The 24,689-nt window shown below is 34.1% G+C and overlaps 1 protein-coding gene across 2 annotated transcripts in view; it reads right to left on the bottom strand.

The window, feature by feature from the left end:
• The window catches only part of LOC125870655 (putative calcium-transporting ATPase 13, plasma membrane-type), a 65,912-nt gene that overhangs the window by 33,866 nt on the left and 7,357 nt on the right, over positions 1-24,689 (bottom strand). The window contains exon 2 of one of the 2 annotated variants that reach the window (XM_049551143.1): positions 9,989-10,744. The exons of the other annotated variant lie outside the window; for it this stretch is intronic. Within the exon in view, the coding sequence (XP_049407100.1) occupies positions 9,989-10,744 (756 nt within the window). The remainder of the gene's footprint in view (positions 1-9,988; positions 10,745-24,689) is intronic. 2 annotated transcript variants of the gene reach the window in all.

Here is a 24,689-nt window from a genome sequence, read left to right as displayed (position 1 = left end):
GAGGACTCAATTATTTTGTGTTCTTAGTTTTTGTTTTATTAGGATGTTGCGGGGTCTGTCCCAACATCCATCTCAGTATTTTAGAGGCTTCATAGACAGACAGTCAGTCAGTTAGTTTTGAGTCTCTCATCTATATATATATGTAAATATTCTATTTTGAGATTCGAGTTGCCTTTATGGCCATATTTTATAAGTTAAGTTGTTTTGTAATATTGCATTGCATTGAGTTATTCTGTTGAGGTTGCCGCTGAGTTAAGAAAGCCAGGCCAAGGGTTCGCTTGGGGCCAGAAATGGTCTCCTGGTGCCGGTCCCGCCCAGGGTGTAGGCTCGGGGCGTGACATACATATATTCATTTGACTTGACACATTTTTTTTTGTTGGTGGTGTGAGTTTCTTAAAAAAAAAGTAGATAGAATGATGAATCTTGCAACTTTTTGTATAGTGCAAGGATGGATTTTGTTCACTTATATAATATAAGTATGTACTTTAGATTTAAGTCATACTTCAAGATGATTTTAGCCAAAAACTCTCGTTAAATGGTTGATTGATGTTGCATTCATTTATTACTCACTAGTCACTACTTGTATTTCTCTATGTTACGTTTTTAAACCAAAATTTATGTTTCAATAAATAATTAAAATAGAATCTTATTGTTTTTTTTTAAAAAAACTTAATTTAAAACAAAAATTATATTTCAACATTTAATAAAATAATTACTTAAATTGGTTGGATGACTTTCTAAATGAAATATTAATAGAGTGATTTTGTATATAAAATATTCATAGTTGGGTGACTTTAATGATATAAAAAAGGAGAGAAAGTTGAGTGACTTTCTATGAAAAGAACTATCGCATTCGTTCATATTTACGTGTCGTCCTTACAAAAAATAGATGTTTCTTAAGACTTGACATTACACAAAATCTATGTATGTATAGATGACACAATTTTTCCTATTTTACTCTTAAGAGTTATTAGTTTTAAAATGTATGAATTTGACCAACATAGGAAAACTAAGTAACTTATTCTTGTTAATTGGTTAAATTAATTAAAATAAATTAATTCATGTTCATTTATTGAAAAAACTTGACTTTAAAATAACACAAAATAAAAATTTGATAATAAATTTATCTGATTTTTAAGGAGCGTAAATTCTAAAATGATAACGACTATACTCATATTCGTCGTACGTTATAACTTATAAGCCAAGCTGGAATCCAATATACACTCTTATAAAATAATCTTAAAGAATGACCAGTCTCAAGTCAACAACAAAAAGACCAGCATCTTTTATAACATTCTAAAGTGAAAGTACAAGGGGAAAAAAAGGCTGTGTTTAGTGGCGGAGTTAAGTGAGGATTTGTGAGTTCGAATGAATTCAATAGTTTTTTCGTAGATTTTGTATTTGTAATAAAAAATTAAATAAATATATATATTTATTAACTTGTGAACCCCTAATAAAATTGATTGACTGTTCAGTGATAAAGAAGTGACCGTAAAAATACTTTTCATGCTAAAATTATGGGTTTGAACCCTTCCTTTTTTTAAAAATAAAATAAAATTAGAAACCCAAACTCTTATCTTGACTCCGCCGCTGTGGTTATGTAATTTGTTAAATGCTTGTTTGGATTCTTAATTAGATTTTAGATTTAATATAGTTATTGTTATCCATTAGTTCTTTGTTTATGTTATTTTCTATCTTTACTTATTTATTCTTAAATTTTAAGATTATTATACCTCTCTTTTGATATATCTCCTCCGTTCAATAATAGTTGTCTATTAAACTAAAAATAATTGTTCAATTTAAAAAATCAAGAGATAATTTACCCTTTGTGTCTATTTTATCCTTCATATTAAATATTATTTATCATCTAACACATTTTTCAAAGCATTAAATTTAATAAAGTCAAAAGATAATATAGTAATATTACCTCTATTATTTATACTCCCTCTGTCCATAATTATTTTTTAATTGACACACCTATTAAGAAAACAATGATTGTCATAGTGAATTTACAATTTTACCCTTATTAATTATGAAGTGGATAAATTAAAAACTTAAGATTTTCAAGAAATTTTATATTTTCAAAGTAAATAACTGAGGGTATAATAGGTAAAATTTTTTTTATCATTTATTAATTTTTCAAAATGAATAAGTAATTAAAAATAATTAAAAAAATAAAAAGTGAATAAGTAATTAGGAACAAGAGGGTAAGTAAATTCATATATCCTTTTCTTAGAAATTTCTTTAAAGTTTGCGAAACGATGGTACTATGCTCACTTTTTATCCCTTTTTCCTTTTGCTTTTTGGACAAGTGTTTTCATCTAGCCTCTTCATTTCATGCATGATAATTATCCAATCTTTTTTTTTTTTGATAAGTGTATTACAACTATTATCCAAGCTGGAATCTAGCACTTTGGCAGGGTTAGAAAAATGCTTTTATGTGTTAATTTTGCATATTTTTAGTATATTGTTTGGTATATTTTTTTTTTAGTCTATATATGTATAATTAATATTTGTATTAGTTATATACTTTATTGTGTATTAAGGTGTGTATTACTAGTAGAGAAAATGGCTGAATATTCTCTTTAACTTTGGTATTTAGAATTGATATACCACTCATTATGAAAGTGACTTTAATATACATATACCATTTTCCTCTAATGGAAGTGAAAAAAAATAATTTTAATATAATCCATATGGGGTATATTTGATCCTCCTCACAAGTAATTTTTTGCCTTTTTTGTTTCAACGATTAATTAAAATTTATTATTTTGATGGTCAAATTTATTTATGTTTCACTAATTTTATTGTAAATTTTATTATAGATACCCCAATTTTTTTTTTTACAAATACAAAAACTAAATTTCAATATAACCGCAAAAAGTTAGCTATAAATTTTTCTTACACTAAAAATGAAAGGAAAAAAAAAGAAAAAGAAACTCAAATAACGATATAATCAAAGAAGTCAAAAATAATTTATGTATGAAAAAGATCAAAACATACTTTAACTTTGCTAGAAGGATCATATGTACCCCTATATGGATTTTTTTAAAAATTAAAAGTAAGAAAAATAAATTTAGAACTATTTTTTTCACTTTCGTTAGATGAAGGGTATATGTGAGCTCCTTCTGTAACGATAGGGTTATATCATATATGTGAGTTATTTGTATAACCGTAAGGATATATATAAGTCACTTTCTTAATAAAGAGTACATCAACTTTATTGACAAAGTTAAAGGGTATATCAAACTTACTAATAATATCATGATTTCCATGTATTAATATATTTTACATAGGATTGGTTAATGACATAACGATCCCTCAAATCTCCCTTAATATATTTTCCAAAGCCAAAGAGTGTGGGGGTGGTTTTGTGAACAAATATTTTTGGGAAAATTACTTATATAAACACATTTACTTACCTTAATATCAATTTATCCCTACCTTTTTTTAAAATTTCAAAAATCCCTTAATTCCCCCAATTCATAAAATCTTCCGGATACATAAATATTTCACTCCTATTTTCAACCTACACCCACGTTTCTCACTCCTCTATTTTATCCCTAAATTCTCTCCACTTCTTTAGCAGTTACAAATTTCAAATTCATTTTGATTTTCAGAAGGTGTCTCTCAAGTTTATCAATTAATCTATTTTTAAATTTCAAATCTTTTCTATTTCCAATTAATGATTTCAAATTATTCAAGAGGTAGATTTCTTTTCATCACTTCAATTTTTCATTTCTTTATTATTATTTTTTAATTTTTTCATCTTAAAAAATAAAAATAAAATTATCTCCGCCCCCTGCCCTCTTTGAAATCTTATTGAACCTTTGCAATTTTAGTTAATCATATTGTCGTTGAAAATTTTTCTTGAAAAATAGTTATTTTCTTTTAATGTTTCTACTATTGAAAGATGTCCAAAAAAAAAAGAAGAAAAAAGTTGAATTTGCCGCCATTGCACGGCCATCACTATCAAAGATACAAAATTTTAATGTATCTCGTTTATTTTGAGTCTTAAATTAGTCTTTGTTAGTGTTATCATTGATCTGATACATTACTGCTACAATAACCTTTGTTTTATGCAATGTATAATGTTCATATTTAAGGTATTGATACATAACTCTAATGTTGTTGAATCTTTGATTAGTGTTTATCATGTTCAATATAAATGTACTTGATACATAAACTTTGTGTTATTTATCACACACAAAAAAGAAGCTATATTTTGGAACAATTACATGTCTAATGAAATTTTTTTTTTAATTTTAAAATGTAGTATTTCTCAAAAAAAATAAGATACATAAATAATAATGTATCATACACTAATTTTTTTAGTTATGATGCGTAAATTCAAATTTATATTAAATGTATCTGATACATAACAAGTACCAAACAATAATGTATCGATTTCAAACTTAAAATCTTATGGGCAACACTTTCTTATTTAATGTATCTAGTAGAAATACAACACTTATCAATTTAAATTGAAAGGATCTTTATGATCTCAAACAAAATAAGATACATAAATAATAATGTATCATGCACTAATTTTTTAGTTATGATACGTAAATTCAAATTTATATTAAATGTATCTGATACATAACAATTACCAAATAATAATGTATCGATCTCAAACCTAAAATCTTATGGACAACAATTTTTTATTTAATGTATCTAGTAGAAATACAACACTTATCAATTTAAATTGAAAGGATCTTCATGATGTATCTTCTCAAAATTTTCGATAATTTTGAATCAAAATTGAAAGAATCTTCAATGAACTATGAGAATAATTTTGAAACTCAAAATTTTCAATAATTTTGAATCAAAACGGAAAGGATCTTCAATGAACTGGAGAAGAATTTTGAATCTCAAAATTTTCGACCATCTTGAATCAAAATCGAAAGGATATTCGATGAACTTGAAGATTCATGAAAGAAATTGTTTGTCCAACAACAATTCAATCACTTTTGTATCCTTCATAACTCACCTCGCTTATCCACAATTTCGACAAAAGTTTTTATGAAACAGAGAGAACGATGAACAAGAAGAAGAAATTTATTTTTTGAATTTTTTGGTTTGTTACACTATAGGATTTTGAATTCTTAACAATAATTTGGAATGGAATAGTGTAATTTATGGGATCTTAATTTGATTTTCAGCTTTTTTCCCCCCCCTTAATTAGTGCAACAAATGGATACTATGAGATCTTAATTTGATTTTTCAGTTTTTTTCCCCCTTAATAAGTGCAACAGATTGATACATAATGTATCAACAATAATGTATCCGGATCCTTAATTATGTATCCGAAATTTCTAAATAATATGGGATTTATGTAATTACAAAAATAATAGGGATAGAAGGTAATTTTGGTTTTACACTATGGTATTTATGTAAGTTATACAATATTTTTTATAGAAGTTATGCAAAACTCGTTATTTCTAATACGTCAAACCAAATAATGTATACGAAATAATGTCAGTATAACTAATACCAACATTTTACTAATGCAATCATGACTAAATACTAATACACCACATTCTACATTATTTTTGTATACTCTGACAATCGACCCCTAAGTGGGTTATTTTGATATTAAATTCATTCCATGTTTCGTTGAAGCTGTTGACTTGTTGTCATTACAACAAAAAGATATTTAGTGGCAATAGATTTTCTTTTTACCAACAATTGAGTTAATGTCATTACATTTTGAGTGGCTAAAGCCTCTAGCAGTATTTATATAAAGTGTTGATTATTAATACACATACTATTTATTTTATTTATGAAAATTTCAAAATAATTCGCAGTCGCTACAACATTTGTCCTTCGAGTGAGCACTCTATGATAAACTGCACTAGGCAAACCCTATGCGACAAGCTTGAAATAAAATTATTCACACAAAATATAATTCACATAAATATAATATAACAGCAATAATCTAAATAATTCACACAAAATCCTTTATTTATCATATATAAGTACTGTCATTTAAAATCCCCAAAAAATACAAACCAACTCAACAATCATTGTACTCACTTTTTTGCCTTGGCTTGCTCCTTTTGCTTTTCACTCAACATTGGAGTCTAATTATTTTTAAATTTTGTCACGTAGAGCTCTATTCAAAGCAAAATCATTTGTTATCAAAAAAATTTCTAAGCTCTCGAACTCAAGACTTTTTTGATTAAGGGAGAACAATCTCATCCACTACACGAGCATCCTTCAGTTCCTTTTGCTTTTTTGTGTGTGGTGTCCAATACTTGATTAGATGATTACATCAATCGTTTTTCATTCGCTGATTAGTCATACTCATATATATATAAGCCAAGCTGGAATCCAATCTTTATATAAGCTTATTAAACAAAGACCAGAACAAAAAGACAAACAATCTTTTATAACTTTCATTATTGCTGCAACTTCCAAGAATAATATCATCTCCTCACTCCTAGCAGCCTGTCTGTTACACACGGTTTACTTTTGTCTATAAACTTGTAGCCATCACCTCTTTTATGCAACAACAGAATCTAACAGACATTTCAAATTATCAAACCAGAAATTATATTAAACACCATCTTCAGTTACCTATTTGGATATTATTATTATTTTACCAAAAATCATGTGTGACAACATCTTGCAAGTGCAATTAGCGCCTATTTTAACGTCCCCCGCCAGGAAGAGATGGCGTTGGGCGTTTAAAATTCTCTATACTTCCAGGGCATTGCTGTCTACAGCCAGGAAGATTGTTGCTGAAAACAAGACTGAGCTCTTGAGCAACTTTTCGCGCTCTCAATCTTATACAGTAGTTGATATCGAACCAGAATGTTTTTCGAGTATCAACAAGCAAATGTTAGCAAAACTCGTTCGAGTGAGAGATGTTAAACAGTTTGATGGTGTGGAAAGCGTGTTGTTTGCCCTGAAAACTGATGCTGACAAGGGTATCTTAGGTGATGTTAAGGATATTGCTTCTCGGCGCAAACATTTTGGGACTAACACATTTAAGAAGCCATCAGTAAATCTATTGCAAATATTATTGAAGAGCCTCAAAGATCCTAACATCATCATTGTACTGCTGTATGCTGTTTTATCGCTCGGTTTTGGCATAAAAAAACATGGGGTGAAAGGATGTTTGGATGGGGGAATTATACTAATTTCCCTGTTTCTTGCCATTAGTCTCTCTGCTTTTTGTAACTATTGGCATAAACAGCAACTTTATGAACTTTGTAGGCCAATTGAAACTGTCTCCATTCTTGTGATTAGGGATGGGAAGGATATGTGTATCGCATTATCTGAAGCAGTTGTTGGAGATGTCATTCGCTTGAAAGCTGGAGATCAAATCCCTGCTGATGGGATATACATAGGTGGCCAATCCTTACATATTGATGAATCAACTTTAACAAAGAAAAATGACCTTGTGGAAGTTAACAATAGCACCAATGTGTTCTTGTTATCGGGTAGCAAGGTCTTGAGGGGTAATGGTCGAATGCTTGTTACAGCAGTTGGCATGGATACAGCATTGGCAGAAATCATAAGTCCAGTTTGTGTCAATCATGATCATAAATCACTTTTACAGAAGAAACTACACAAACTGACCTCGCATATAACAAAGGTTGGTTTGGCAGTCAGTTTCTTGGTTCTCTTAGTTCTGTTGGTCCGTTACTTCACAGGGAATGTGCGAAACAATGGGAGGAAGTTGTTCATTGGAGGTAAGACAAGTATACAAGATGTATGGAAAGCCTTTCTTGGGATTCTAGCAACTCCAGTTGCAATTGCATCGGGTGCTATTCCTGAAGGTTTAACATTAGCTTGTGCACTAACCATAGCTTACTCAACCAAGAAGATGATTGCTGATCAAGCACTTGTTAGAAGTCTTTCAGCTTGTGAAGCAATGGCCTCCGCTACTGTGATTTGTACGATAAGGAAGGAGTACTGACTGAGAATACTCTGCAGGTCAGCCAGTTTTGGCTACGTGAAGAGTATTTTGGAAGAAGTACTTTCTCTTCATTTGCCCCAGAAATTCTTGATCTGCTTCATGAAGGAATGGCTTTGAACACAACCAAGATCCCACCGGGATCTTCATTTGACCACATACAACAATGTTCAGATATTCACCCAATACCAACTAACAGCAACTATCGCTTCTTTGGAAATAGACTTTGTGACAGCAATTTCAGCTAGCGAGCCCGTGACCATCAACATTGTCACAGTAATTTCAGCAGGCAATGTTCCCTATGCAATGCTTCAGGTACTTTGGGTAAAGCTGATGGTGGGGACATTAGCAGCTGTAGCTCTCACTATCGACGGGCCTGGAACAAAGCTCATGCATGCAGCAGCCACCAACTGACAAAAATGAGCCATTTATAACCAATATCACGTGGAAAAATATATTGGGCCAAGCGCTCTACCTGATCTCGGTGTTGGAAAAATATAAATATAATGATCTTCAACATCTTTGTTCTCTGCCAACTATTCAACATATTCTACCTGAGAAAGTATGAAGGGGGTCTTCTCAGAGAGCTAAACACAAAGAGGTTATTTTGGGGGATTGTGGGAATGATAGTCGTTGTCCAGTTTGCAATGATCGAAATGCTGAAAGAGTTTGCATGTACTGAGAGATTGAATTGGATGAAGTGGAAAGTGTGTACTGGGATAGCTGCTTTATCATTTCCAGTTAGTTTGCTCATAAAATTCATACCTGTTCCAAAGACGCCTTTGTTTAGTCATAGGAACAGCCAGAAGTTTAGTTACTTAAGATTTAGATCAAGTGTTAGGTTATAGCAAGTTTGCCTTCTCAATTCCTACCATATTTGGTTGGTCATTCTATAACACTTGCATTTGTTTGTACGTACATAACATTTATCGTTTTAAATTTGATATGTATATTTATCTTAATTTTGTACTTTTATTAGGTACTAAAAAAGTATAAAAATAACAATAAATCAATTAAAACTTAGTAAGAATTGCACGAGTAGAGTTATGACACACATTTTAGCCATTGCAAATGCCAGTCTAAAGCATCAAAAATCATGAACAAAGTACACTATGATTAATAATGGAATGTAACATAAATTATCAATTAATCAAACAGATACTATTAGAACTAACTAGCTTATGACAAAAACATACTGAACACCTAAATCTACTCATTTAAACAAGGCTTTCAAGTAATTCAACCTTTGATAACTAAAGATTGGTCTCTCTGGAACGGTTATGCACTTGACAAGCCAACCAATTGGCCAAGATGCAGCTGCAAATCCAATGCAGATACCCCATTGCCCCCAATTCAGCCTCTCTGTATTTGCAAACTTCTTTAGGAACTCCACCATCACCACTTGGAGAACCAATGTTATACCGATGATTGCCACAAATAACTTGTTCTTGTGTATCCCCTCAAAAACATTCTTCTTCTCCAGCTTTCTCGTGTTGAATTCATTGAACACTTGGCAAAGAACAAACGTGTTGAAAATCAATGTATCGTTTACCTTCTTGTTGACACCAAAGATGGATTCTCCTTTGAATTGTAAGGTCAATAAAACAGCAATCTGATACAAGGCCTGAGCCATTAGATTCCTCCACATAATGTTGGTGATAAGTGGTGCAGTCCTACCGACTGGTTTCTTCTTCATGAGTTCCTCGGTTGGCTTCTCTGTCGCGAGTGCTAATGCCCCTAATGTGTCCATGATCAAATTTACCCATAGCAATTGTACTGCTGTGAGTGGTACCTCACCAGATGATACAGCAGCTACAAAATTGATCACGAGCGCAGCCACGTTTACCGTGAGCTGAAATTGGATGAATTTCTGGATGTTGTTATAGACACACCTTCCCCATTTCAAAACTGTGGCAACTGAAGCAAAGTTATCATCCAAGATGACAATATCAGAACTCTCTTTAGCCACTTCAGTGCCTTGAATCCCCATAGAAAGTCCTATATCTGCTTCCTTTAAAGCTGGGGCATCATTCGTTCCATCACCTGTGACAGCGACCACATGACCTTTCTTTCTCAAGCACTGCACCATTAGAAGTTTGTCAAAAGGGGATGATCTTGCCATCACACATATCTTCTCCACTCTCTCCATCCGTTCTTCATCTGTGAGGCTGCGAAATTCTTCACCTTCTATGACTGCTCCTTCATCTACTTTCTGATTAGGATGAAGAATCCCACATTCTGTTGCTATGGCTTTTGCAGTGAACACATTGTCTCCAGTGATCATCTTGATGTTCACACCAGCATTTTGGCAAGCTTCCACTGCTTTCTTCACGCCTGGTCGACATGGATCTTTTAGGCCAACAAAGCCCAAAAGAATTATAGAGTTGTCTGGAACATTTCCATGAATATGCTCATGATCATCCTGCTCAGCTTTTATCACTTGCTTGTGTGCAAATGCGATACATCTCAAGCTGCTGGCAGCCATTCCTTCAATTATCCTGTCACATTCTTCCTTATCTGATTCCTCTAGAGGTTTTACGTTCCCTTCTAGATCATAGTAATGGGAGCACATTCTTGAAATCATTTCAGCAGCACCTTTCCAATGTGCATGAATTGTGCCATCAGTAATGTTCTTGATCAGGACACCGCTCTTCTTTTTCTCCGAATTGAAAGCTTCCACACGTAGAATGTTGAAATTTCTTTTCATTTGATCCATATCCATGTTCAGTTCCGTAACAGCCCACAAAAGAATAGCTTTTTCAGTAGGGCTGCCTGAGAACTCGAAGCTGGAACATGAATCAGTGGACTTGAAAACACTACCTGTAGTGTTTAATCCAACACCTTGATGTAATAATTCAAGAACTTTGGCTGAAATTGTTGTATGACTTTCCGCTTTCACGTGCTGTTTGCCTAAGAAAAACTTTGTGACTGTCATCTTATTTAATGTAAGAGTACCTGTTTTGTCTGTACAGATGGTGGTGGCAGATCCCATAGTCTCACATGCAGAGAGCTTCCTAACCATTGCCTGATCAGCCATCATTCTCTTCATGGAATAAGCCAGAGTAAGTGTAACAGCTAAAGGCAAGCCTTCAGGAATCGCGACAACAACAATGGTAACAGCAGCAGCAACAATTCCCACCACAGCATTGATCACATCATCGGATGATGTCTTGCTCCCATTGAATTCTTTTTCACCATTCTCATCTTTTGTGGTGCCAGTAAAGTACCTAACCAATAGGACAACAAGAACTAAGAAAGCAACTAGCAACCCAACTTTACCAATCGATGTAGTAAGCTTGTTGAGTCGCTCTTGGAGAGGGGTTTGCTCATTAGAATCACTGCTGATTTGGCTCATCATTTCACCCCAGGTTGTGTTCATTCCAACCGATGTCACAAGCATCATGCCATAGCCATCGACAACCTTCGTGCCAGATATCAAGAATGGATTTTGGGTAAGGTTAATCTCTACATGATCACTCTCTCCAGTCATGCTAGATTCATCCACTTGTAAAGAATGGCCTTCTACCAAAATCCCATCGGCAGGGACTTGATCTCCAATCTTCAAGCAAATGACATCTCCAACAACAATTTCAAATATCGATATCTGCTGGCGCCTCCCTTTTCTAACAGCTTCAACTGGAATATTCTTGCTCACCTTGGAAAGCTTATCAAACTGTCTGTTTTGTCTGAAATTACTAATAGACGAAACAGCGATGACAAGAAACACAGCGACATAAATACTCCCTCCATCATACCATCCTTCTTTCAGTCCATGCTCCTTAATTCCAAATCCAAGAGACAGAGCAGCACAGAGCAAAAGTATAATGATGGTAGGATCCTTGAATGATTCCCAAACAAACACGAAGAAACTCTTAGTAGGTGCCTTACCATACGTGTTGCTTCCAAAAGCCTCATGTCTACGTGCAACGTCTTCTGAATCTCCGCTTACACCATTAGTTGTATTACTTTTGAGAGAAGCAGCAACACCTTGTACACCTCCAATATTAGCAAGTTTGTCAATGTTTTTTTCTTTGACAAGCTTAGCTAGACTTGAGTGATCAATGCCTGAGAAAAAAGGGTGGTGTTGAACTACATCAATCGCAATTGTATCATTCGATACACAAAGTATTTTTCTTGGATTGTAGGCAGGTGATCCATGACTATAAGCAGTTTTAAAAGCTCTGGAACAATAGATGGTTGCAAAAGCTAAGTGCCATCTTTTTTTGTTGGAGAATTCAATTTCTTTTGACAAGTCAGTTGTGATTTTGTTCATGAATAGGTAATGCAAGTTTTCTTCAAACATGTTTGATTGAAAATGTGTGTAATAACAATGATGAACAATAAAAGGACAAAAATATCTATACTTTGTGATTGTGTTTTTGAGTGAAGTAGTAATAATCCCCTGGAAGTTAATCATATTATATAAGTACTAATACACCGCGTAATCAAGTTGATGAAGTTTAGTTAAGCACTTACATGGATATTTCCATAAACCGCCTTTGGGTCTCCTTTGAAAAATGCATAATCTATGGATGGTCCTCCCTATTTTCTTGCGGCCCACGATCTAATTAAGTTGGGCTTCTTGTACAAGTGACCAAATTGTTTAATAAAGATAAAATTTTAGAAATAGCAAACATAATAAAGTTTTATAGCTATAGTTTCGATAATTACACTTTATAGTCAGTGGCGAAGCCAGGATTTTCGCCAAGGGTGTTCATACTTTAGGACAAGTAAAAAAATAAACCTTGCTAGTCAAATTATAAGATTGGCTTCAAATATTAAATAAACAAAATGTTCAAGCCTGGGATCGAACCCAGGCTGAATTTTGCCTTTTCTAAGAGAACAAATGGAATAATGAAAAAAATTAAAGAAAACGCCAACACTTAGGTTCGAACCCGGAACGCTGAGGCATCTTTGCACAGCCTTAATCGCTGGGCTGTCAACCTTTATTGTGTCAAGGTTGTTCAACAGTTAGTATATATCCAAAAAAAACTCGATATTTAGTATATATACTCGTAAAATATACCCGACGAAGGTTGTTCATCTGACCACCCTCGCCATGTCATAGCTCCACCCCTGTTTATAGTTATAGTTATGTTTGTTATGGAGGCTGTTATTTGTATATTTTTGTCCTTTTGTATATTTCGCTTGCGAATATACAAATATGGCAAGTATATGCAAATTTTGTATTTATACATTTATAAATTTTTCAGAACTCTTTTTATATATTTCGCTTACCAATATACAAACATGGTATTTTATTACGATCTTTTCATAAATTGTATACAAATAGCTAGGGTAAGCATACATTTGGATTTATACAATCAGGAATTGAATTATACAAATTCTGAATTTCTACAAATTAGGCGAATAGCAAGAATTGGGAAAACTATAGCTATACTACCTAATATCCTAATATAGGCTAAACGTTTGCTATTCCGCATAATTTCCCTTCAGGAAAACGGTTATATTTATATGTATGTATTGATATTGTATGAATAATATTCCCCCGGTCCAATTTTATATGAGTTATTTTGACTTGACATGCAATTTAACAAAGAAAGGAAGAGTTTTATAACTTGTGGTTTAAAATAAATGACAGATATTTGTTTGGTTATAAATCACTTCATTAATGATAAATAGGTATATATTTTAAAGTTAAATTGCTACTGAATATAGAAATGTGTCATTCTTTTTGGGACTAACTAAAAAGAAAAAATAATCGTATAACTGGGACAAAAGAAGTATATACTAATTGTGTATACATGATGTATAACTATGTATTATTTTTGGTAATAATTGATAATTGGTTGTTTTGGATAAGAAAGTTAGAGTCGATAGAGATTATGCTTAAATTTTCCAATAAAGTTTTATAATTGAATTTTGGGATAACTATGATCCTAAACACTTTAGTCAACTACAAAACATATATGTTGTAAATACTTGTGCTAAGTATACATAAAATATACATGATCCAAGGTATATAATTCGAGTTTAATTGAAACTTTACACAATTATATATTTAGAGTTTGAATAATATATATCGTCGATATAAAATATATTTTGCATGGTCAGATAAAAGGTAACTTTTTCCACTTTGTAGCAGATTAGCTGATAATGATCTCTTAACTATCGTGCTATTTCATAACTCTTTAGTTAGATAAAATTTTCACCGCATTGTTTGACAAAATAAGCGACCTAATACATTAAATATTCATATATGCGAAATTCGGAGAAGGACTAGACTCCTAACACATAAATGACTTACGTATAATCTAAGTTATATTATAAATTAATTAGTACTATATTTTAACTTAACTGTTAAGTATACTTATCATTATGTAGTTACGTTTCTTTTTGTTTACAATTTGGTCATGTCGACAATATGGTCCGTGTGTGAAGTATTTAAGTATTTGTTTCACAAAATATAATTAATGCCATTACCTAGTTTTGATATATGTTATTGAAAGAATTTAAAGAGGAAGATTGGGAAAATTTTCTGAATGTGTATTCATCCCAGATATGATGTATATATACAAGTACATCTACTGGAAAATTAAAAAAAAATAATAAGCCTATACACTTGTCATTATCTAATTTGTACAGCATCTAACAATATGTAACAAACTTTTATTCTTCACATGCTTCTCACGTGAGTGGATGATTCTAAATTGATTGATCCAATGGCTTATATTTGATCTGTTTCCTTTCTTGATGAAAGGTTGTGATTAGACCACGTCATTTTCAGACAAGTATAGAAAAACCTAAGCTAGCGTTTGGCCATAGATTTCCAAATATTCTTGACAAATATTATTTGGGTGAAAATTTGGGTGAAATTTCACCATGTGTTTGGCCATAGTATTTGTGAAATATATTTCACTTTTTAGAAAAATATGATTTATACCCATAAGTTTTAAAAACTATCAAAACTAACCATAAGTTTGTATTACAAGTCAATTGGATCTTCGTTGCAACAAATAACAAGTAGTTTCCATGCCACTAGAGCAATGTGGTAGTTTGGAGTGAGTACAACAACCATCATTTCATACATCGTGAAGTAGACAAAGCACATGACTTTGTTACCTTGAGCCGATTGTTCATCATTTTCATCAACAATCATATCATCACTTTCAGATTCACTGAATATTTCATCACTACTTTGGTGTTCATGTAAAAAAATATGTAATACAACGCAAATAACTACTATAGAGGGTGTTTTTGTAAAAGATAAAAGTTTGGTGTAAAATTTCAATTTTCAAAAGATCCCAAATAATGAGATTTGCCCCAAATACTAGAAAAAACTAGTATTTGGGAATTTGGGATATTTGCCAAATAATGACAAATTGTATGGACAAACACTATTTGCCAAATTTTTCCCCAAATATTATTTGGGAAATCTATGGCCAAACGGGCCCTAAGTTTCCTCAAGGCTGTCTGAATTGTTGACACTCAAATTTTGACCTTCCGTGATGAAATTAATTTTTTTTCGAGCTTCTCAATTTCTAAGCGATTTAGAATAATTAGTTTTATATAATTTAAATATTTTTCAAGGTTACTTTAGGTAATATCAATCGACTTTCATAGTATTTTGAATGATAAATATATTTCATATAATTATATATGCGATTGGTATATTTTGTAAATATTTGAAAATTACATCAAAAGATTTCTACCTTTGTTAAAATAAATATTTGTTTAGTTTTGGCTTTGAATTATAGTTAAATTTTGAATTGATTAGTTTGTATTTGAACTAATTATTTCGCAATTGAGTTTATTATTTTATTTCGTTAAAATTAAGAAGCTCGCTAATTAATTTTTATTGATTCACCTTATTTAGTTTTTAGCCATATTACCAACTAAATTCATTTCGGCTAAAATGTTAATTCGGTTTGGCTATGTTCGAAATTCGTACTTAATTGCAAGACCAAGGAGTTGGCCCTTTTATTTTTCAAATTCCTACAGCCCACTTCAATAAATCAACAGCAACATACCAACAATGCAAGCAATTTCCAGTAACCCAACAAATTTCCCAGCCCATCCTCTCACTTCCTCTTTGTTTTCCAACTCTCAGCCGACCCAAATCGGCCCATTTTCTCCTTTTCCTCCAGCCCAACTCCACCTATTTTCCAGCCCGTTTCTTATTACTCCTGACCCGGCCCCACTTCTCTATTCACTTAAGAAGCCCAGCAGCATCTTCCTCCTCTTTCAAGATAGCAGCACAGAGACCACAAACGGCAATATAGACGGCGTTAAAATACAACAGCAACAGCACGCGTGAACGACACCACTTGACCCCATACGCGCTTCGTCTTCCCCACTTGAGGGTGAGTTCACAGAAGCAGCATCAACGGTACCAAACGGTGAGCACACGGCGTGTAATTCGTTTTCGTCGTCTTCTCCTTTTTTGCTTTGCCAGTGAGGTCGTACAACAGGTGTAGTCGGCTCGCTCAGTCCTGGCAGTCGCACTCATCGTCCTTGACTCGCGCGGATGGGCGCCACATCGAGCACAAGGACGATTGGTTTAATCGGAGCCGCTCACGTCCATTCCAACTTTTGGATTTTTAGCCAAACATTCGAATTTCCTCGTACAAAGCAGCAAGCCTTCCTCGTCCTTGGATTTTTGAATGGAAATTGGTGGGGGAATTCCGATTTTGCCCCAAGTTCCTATCCGTTTTCTACCTTTTTGCCCCCAAAAAATGATAAGCCCGAGCTCCCCTATATATCCTTTATTGTTTTCAGTATTAGGGAGGGGATTTTTCTTGATTGATAGAGATATTAAGAGAAATAGATATAGAAGAAGATAAATATATAAGAGGTAAATAAAAATAGCAAAAAAGATCATTTTTCGATCCCTTTCATTTTCTATCGCTTTCCTTGTTTTGTCGGAATTTTTGAGGCTTACACTTGTGGTGGTGGAAGTTCAGCGTCTTTAGCTCGTAGTCCCTCGTTCGCTGTCCCCGAAAAGGTAAACTTCTTTTAGTCCTAATTCGTTTTAGTTGGTTTTTCTTTTCGTAAACTGAAACTCTTTGTCGACTCTTTTCTCCCTTTCTCAAATGACTCCCTTATTAATCTCCTCTATTTTGTTCTCATGATCTTAGCATATTAAAGGGTGTTTGCTGTCTATTTTGTTATAGAAGACTAAATCTTGTAGAAAGCATGTGTTCGAGGCGCTCTCTAGTCAACTGTTTGTACACTAAAGTCGTATAGTGGTTTCCCTTTTTTCCTCATTGTTGTTTTTTTTAAAGATATTTAGAGTCCTCATGTAGCTTAAGATTGGAAAGTCGAGTCTATTTGTATGCCATCGCCGTGTCATCAAATTCTTTGCTGCATATTCCTTATTTCAAGATGGATTGGTTCAACTGCTTAAGTTAGTTAGTTAGCCTTTCCCAATTTTAAATTATGTTCATTGTTGTATTAGTTTTTATTTATGTTAAAAATGAGTAATCTCGCTATTATGTTGGGTTTGGCATTCAACTTTCCTTTAATAAAGTACAGATTAAGTATTGATTTCTCTCTTGTTGTTGTTTGTGAATGACTAAGGTTTTGGTAAGCTCAAGTTTGATTTCCTTGCTGTGAAGTTGTTCTTTTGTGTGAAAGTTCAAGTCGTTTTAACTTCTAGTAGTCTTTCTTTTTTTAGAAAATCTGTGCGTTATTTTTTTAAAAAAAAAATTGTTCAGAATCACCATTGATGGATTGAAAATATTTTGGTACAGCTTGGTTAATTTTTTTTACGTAAAACCAGTGGCATTTATTCGAGGGTTTGAGGTGGCACGAGTGTTTTCTTTCTTTTCTAATTTCCTTGTCCAGCCCCCTTAGTAACTGATTTAATGTGTTAGCTATTGCTTTTATCACAAAGAAGGGTCCTAGTGATTAGTTTAAGCGTAATTCCTCCCCATACATTTATGGTCGTTTAAATATGATCATTCACTGTGTGCTCGTCTCCTATGCTAAGTTGATTTTATTTTATCTTATTTTATTTTTATTTATTTATTTATTTTCTTCTTTCTTGTCTTTTCCTTCGTGGATTTTAATTGAAGAACTGATCTTTTTGATTTGCTCATTAGAAAAATCGTCATGGTAAGTTTGAATCATGTTAGAATAGGTATGTTGGCTGGCCCCTTTTATCACTTGAATTTGGCCAATTTTATTTTGACACTCTTAGAAGTAGGTGGGTCATGTGTTAATTTTTTTACTTTATTTATTTATTTTGCTAAAGTTTGTTGTCAGTAGTCCAGTTCAATCATATATAGAATGCCATTAATTTTCATAAAGTCTTTGTTTTTTCATTTCTAATTGTCTTCCGTGATTCATTTCCCTTTAGGCTATTGCCTCAAAACGTCAAATTGCTTCTTGTTTTTCTAATAAACTGTTATGAGCACTAATTATTTATTTATTTTTTCTTCGTTTGCATGTGAAATCTGCTCAGGTCCCCACGGACTTTATCCTTACATTTTACTTGGGCCACGGAGGCCCAATTTTAGTTTATTTGAGTCAGTCAACCGACCATTTAAAGTCGATGAACAGGTCCCGGAGTTGAAAGGACACGCAACAATTTGGAGAATTGAAAATTGGGCCAATCTTAATTTCAGAAGATTGTATTTTGTTATTTTTTGGGCTTAAGCCCTTGTTATTTTAATTTCATCCTATTAGTATTTAGGACAGGGGGAAGACGGGCCTGAGGCCCAAAGAAATAACTTTTATGTTAGTTTAGGACAGGTGCAGATAACTCAAATGGGCCGGAGGACCAAAACAAAAATGGGCCCAAATACTGATCCAGGCGGACAGATACCAGATTTGGGTCCAACTCCCTTTCCCTCTTTATTTTATTGTATTTGTGTACTTGTTAATATTTGCCGCTAACCTTAAGGTCGAAAAATTCAAATCCCCGAGAGACGTTCATTTTGATTTAACAATTTAACTAAACCGATCATCTCTTACAAAACTTAAGAATAAGTTTACAAAATATTTCGCTTAGATGAATATTTCTGCATTTTATTTTTCTCTTAAAATGGTCCTAACTAACAAATAGTTCAATTTTGCAAGTTAAACTAAGTTAAAATTATTTTAGCCAAATAAGTAATCGTCGGATAACTGCATTAGCGAGTGTTCTAGGTGCTTTCAAACCCTTCCTAGAACACTAATATGAACCCCCAAACCCCTTTATAGTTTCAATTGATTCCCTGTTTTAATCTATTGAAATTTTTTTTTTTTATTTTTCTTTAAAAATTAAGTGGCGGCTCTAAACCAATCAAAATACATTTTCCAAATAAAACATGAATTCTTCGTTCTTTCCTTTTCCTCTTTCTTCTTCAAAATCCTCAATCGTTTCTTTGGTAGAAGAAATCGATGATGGAGAGTTATGAGTGTCAATATCCCCACTCAAATTGGAGGGAGGAGAAGAAACCCTCAATTTGTGCAGCAAGAGTTGATGAGAGGGTCCAGGTAGGGGTTTGGTGAACAAGTCGGCCAGCTGATGAACATCGGGGATGAAAGATAGTGAGATCAGACCTGAAACATATTGTTGGCGAACAAAATAACAATCCAACTCCACATGCTTAGTACGCTCGTGAAAACAGGGTTTTTGGCGATATGAATGGCGGCTTTACTATCAAAGTAAACAGACACCGGTAAAGAGGGAGGAGCGGAAAGATCAGTGAGCAATCTGGCTAACCAGGTAATTTCAGCTGTTACACACCTCATAGATCTATATTCTGCTTTCGCAGATGAAAGAGAAATGGAGGTTTGCTTTTTGGATTTCCAAGACACAAGAGCACTACCAAGTGTGATAAAGTAACCACTAACAGAGCGACGGGATTCTTTGCAGGACGCTCAATTAGCATCGCAAAAAGCAAGGAGTTTCAAGGATGGAGCAGAGGAAAGGAGGATACCTTGACTTGGATCAAGACTCAGGTACCTCAAAACTCTAATGGCTACTGAATAATGTGAATGAGTAGGTTGTTGCATAAACTGACTTAACTTTAACACAGCAAATGATAAGCCAGGTCGAGTGTGTGTCAAATAGTTGAGTTTACCAACCAAGTGCCTGAAGATAGTAGTATTAGAGAGCAAAGGGCTATCATCTACACAGTGAATTTAAAGTAAGGGTCAAGTGGAGGTAAAACAACAGGACCAGTATGAGGAAACTCATTGAGGAGTTCCAAAGTGAACTTTCGTTGATTGACTATAAACCCTTGATGTTCTCGGAATATCTCGAGACCCAGAAAATACTGTATATCAACCAGTTCTTTGACTTGAAACTCTGTGTTGAGAAATGTAGTAATGTGTAGGATTTCAGCCTTGTCATCGCTAGTAATAAGTATGTCATCCACATAAATAGCAAAGATAGAAATAAGGCCACCAGTGGACTTGAAAAACAAAGAGTAGTCATTAAGGGAACTGGAATAACCTTGGAAAATCAATGCAACTACCAATTTTGCATACAATCCTAGAAGCCTGTTTCAACCCATATAGAGACTTTTCCAAAAGGCAAACTTGGGTAGGTTTGAGAGATGGGAAACCTTGAGGAGGTTTCATGTAGATAGTTTCCTGGAGATCACCATGTAAAAAGGCATTACTCACATCTAATTGGTGAACTCTCCAATTCTTCTTGACAGCAATAGTAAGGATACACCTGATAGTGGTCATCTTGACCACAGGGGAAAAAGTCTATGTATAGCCAATGCCCTGCTGTTGAATATCCCCCCTCACAACCAGTCAGCCTTCAGCCTTTCAATTGATCCATCAGACTTATGTTTGACTTTGTAGACCCATTTACATGGTAAGGCCTTCTTTCCTGGAGGAAAATCAACCATTTCCCAAGTATGGTTGAGAGCCAATGCACTAGTTCTTTCTGCATAGCAGCAGTCCAACCTGGATGTTGAGAGGCTTGGGAAAAACTATGTGATTCAGTGATTTGAGATAGAGAGAGTAGATAATGTTGGTTAGGCAATGAGAGTGAATTAAAAGGGAAAGTAGTAGGTTTAGAAGGGTGAATGAAACAAGTCCCAGTCAAATCAGTCAAAACTAAGCTGTTACAAATGTAGTCATGCAAATAACTAGGCACAGTAGTGACCCTGCCAGATCTCCTAAGAGGAGGGGGTGTGCAGGAATAGAAGGAGTAGGGGTAAGATCAGGAAGCAAAGAAGGAGAAGGGGAAAAACAAGGAAGAGGTTCTTCATTAGGGATGAGAAAAGAAAGAGGAGGATCAGGAAATTGGTCAGTTAGGTCAGAAGGGAAAGAAGAAAATTTGGGTGGAGTAGGAGAAACCCCAGAATTAAAAGGAAAATGTTGTTCATGAAACTGTACATCCCTGGAGGAGAAAATCTTTCTAGTTGCTAAATCCAAAACTTTGAATCTTTTTCGATTGATAGGATACCCTAGAAAAACACAAGGCACAACTCTTGGTTCAAATTTAGATCTGTGATGTGCAAATGTGGAAACATAACACAAGCAACCAAAGCTTCTAAGGTTCTTATAAGAAGGAGGCTGACCAAAAAGCAGTTCATATGGTGTCTTGCCTTGAAGAACTTTGGAAGGTAGTTTATTAATTAAGTGAGTGGATGTGAGAATTGATTCCCCCCAATAACATATAGGTAAATTAGAATGAAACATAAGACTCCTAGCAAGGTCAAGAAGGTGTCTATGCTTTCTCTCAACAACCCCATTTTGTTGGGGTGTTGCAACACAAGAAGTCTGATGTACGATCCCTTGAGACTTAAGAAATTGAGCTTCCTGATGACCTTTTCCTAATTCCATTGCATTGTCAGACCTAATGCATTTTACTTGAGTCTGAAATTGTCTTTCAACCATTGCCAAAAAATCTTTCAGGATAGGAAAAACATTGTTTTTAGAGGTCATTAGGAATGTTCAGGTTCCCCTACTGTAATCATCAACTATAGTTAAGAAATATCTGAAACCATTATGGGTAGAAGACTTGTAAGGGCCCCAAGTATCAATATGTATCATATCAAAGATTTTTGTGGAGTGGATGTGACTGAAGGGAAAAGGGAGTCTGATTTGTTTTGCTCTAGGACAAACATCACAAACAAAATCTCAATCAGGAGAAAACTTGATAGATTCAAACTTTTTCATTACTGAATAGGGCACATGCCCTAATCTTACATGCCAAAGATCAACATTAGGAACTACATTGACAGAACTTTGAAAAGAAACAGAATTGTGCTGAGAAATAGAATTGCTTCCTTTTGGAAAAGAAACTACATCCTTAGATAAAACCCTAGACCTAGGACTGACATGCTCCAACAAGTATAAACCATCCCTGACATCACCAAAAACTTGATTGTTCTTCATTAAATGGCCCTGTAACAGACAACAACTAAGAGTGAAAAGAAGGTCACATGTGTATTGAGAACATAATTTATTGACAGATAGTAGATTGTATCTGAAAACTGGAACAAATAATACATTCTCAAGAGTGAAATTGGGCAAAATAGGGACACTTCCTGCATGAGTCACAATGATCCTGAAAGAGTTAGGCAGTGTGATATGTAAAGGCACAGGAAGAGGAGTCAAAGAGATGAAAAACTGGGAATCAAAGCACATATGTTCTGAAGCACCTGAATCAATGATCCAGGTACTGGAATTAAAAATAGATAAACATGAATCAGAGTATTTTTGGACTGTACCAGAAATGGCAGAAGCATTGAATCCAGTTGTTGTGCTGCTACCCTGCTCCAATTTTATGTCTCTTGCAACCTGCTTTACCAAGGCTGCATACTGTTCCTTATTGAGGTGATAAAAAATGTTGCTAGTTGTTCCCTGTTGTTGTGTCATGCCTTGAACCTCACTGTCCTCACTTGGGAAAGCCCCGTTAGCCCTTCCATGAAACCCTTTTTGTTTGGAAGGATCAAACTCTCTAGACTTAGTGAATTCAAAATCCTCAGGATACCCAACTCTCCTGTAACAATCATCATAAACATGTCCAGTTTTTCCACAATGTGTGCAAGACACATTTGGGTCATACTTATTTCTTTTTCCTTTGTTCTTGTAGTTTCCTCTTCCTCCCCTTGAATTAGGAATAGAGTTCCTCTGTGGTGTAAAGCAGCCTTGAGGAAAATTCCCTTTTGTAACAATATTACCAGATCTTTGAAAATTCCTTCCCTGAAAGTTAATCATAAAACCCATAGCATCATTAGGAAATGAACTGTTTGATATGTTTTCCTTTGATTTTCATCTTGTAGAAGGAGTGAATAACCATAGTCAATATTAGGCAATGGGTTCATCATCAAAATGTTTCCCCTAGCTTGGGCATAAACATCATTGAGACCCATGAGAAATTGTATCAGATCCTCCAAGGACTTTACCAGTTTAGATTTGCCCTCACAAACACACACAGAGGAACAACACATCATGATGTTTAGTGCATCTAGTTCATCCCACAAACGTTTCAGCTTGGTGAAATAGCCTGCAACATCTGAATTTCCTTGAACAGTTCCTGATAGTTCCTTTTGCAAATGATATAGTTTAGCACCATTTGTCCTACCAAATCTGTGTTCCAAACTGTCCCACAATTCTTTCGATGTTTTAGAGTAAATTACACTATCTGCAATTTCTTTGGTCAATGAGTTTAACAACCACGATATTACCATGTCATTGCAGTAACTCCACTGTGCATATTGTGGAGTTTGTGGATCTGGTACAGTGCAAGTTCCATTGATGAATCCAAGTTTCTTCTTGGCAGACAGGGCAATGAGGATGGATCTCCTCCAACTTAGAAATCCTTTTTCCATCAAAAGTTGAGGTGATTAGATTCATCCCAAGTGAATCTGAATTGTGAAGGAAGTATGGGTGATGGACATCAATGTTCATCACTTGACCGATTGTCCATCCACACCGGAAGAAGTACCAGAAGGAAGAACAGTTGCAGCTGCTTCTGTACCCATTTCTCAGGGAATTGATGATTCAGAAAGGATAGTGTTGATTTAGATCGAACTACTGCTCTGATACTATGAAAGAATTTAAAGAGGAAGATTGGGAAAATTTTCTGAATGTGTATTCATCCCTGATATGATGTATATATACAAGTACATCTACTGGAAAATTAAAAAAAATAATAAGCCTATACACCTGTCATAATTTGTACAGCATCTAACAATATGTAACAAACTTTTATTCTTCACATGCTTCTCACGTGAGTGGATGATTCTATATTGATTGATCCAACGGCTTATATTTGATCCGTTTCCTTTCTTGATGAAAGGTTATGATTAGACCACGTCATTTTCAGACAAGTATAGAAAAACCTAAGTTTCCTCAAGGCTGTCTGAATTCTTCGTTCTTTCCTTTTCCTCTTTCTTCTGCAAAATCCTCAATCGTTTCTTTGGTAGAAGAAATCGATAATGGAGAGTTATGAGTGTCAATAGTTATGTTCACCGACAATGTTCAGGAGCGCTTTATAAATCAAGAAGAAAAAATAGAAATAAGATGCAATTGATAATTATATGATGTCTTACTATAATTGTAACACCCCAGAGAATTTTTCGAACTAAGACTCGAGTCGTCCTTCATGTGGAGTGAGATTTTACCGAGGAATAAAATTTCTTGAGTGTTAAGTTAAGATCCCTAGATGTAGCACATTGAGTTCCAAGAAGAGTTGAATTGGAAATAGTCATTTTGGAAAGAATCTAGAAATTTGGCTAAGTGTGGAAATCAGTGAGTTTTTGGCCAACTTTGAGTAGTCGTAACTCCTAGCTCAGGATGAGTTAGGAGTAGTTCCAGTTATGGTTGTGAAGCTTGTGGAACGATC

Source organism: Solanum stenotomum, chromosome 7 (genome assembly GCF_019186545.1).
Source record: "Solanum stenotomum isolate F172 chromosome 7, ASM1918654v1, whole genome shotgun sequence".
In the NCBI taxonomy this organism is placed as follows: domain Eukaryota; kingdom Viridiplantae; phylum Streptophyta; class Magnoliopsida; order Solanales; family Solanaceae; genus Solanum; species Solanum stenotomum.
The sequence above is the reverse complement of the archived record's forward strand: the minus strand, read 5'-3'. Positions and strand labels throughout refer to the sequence as shown.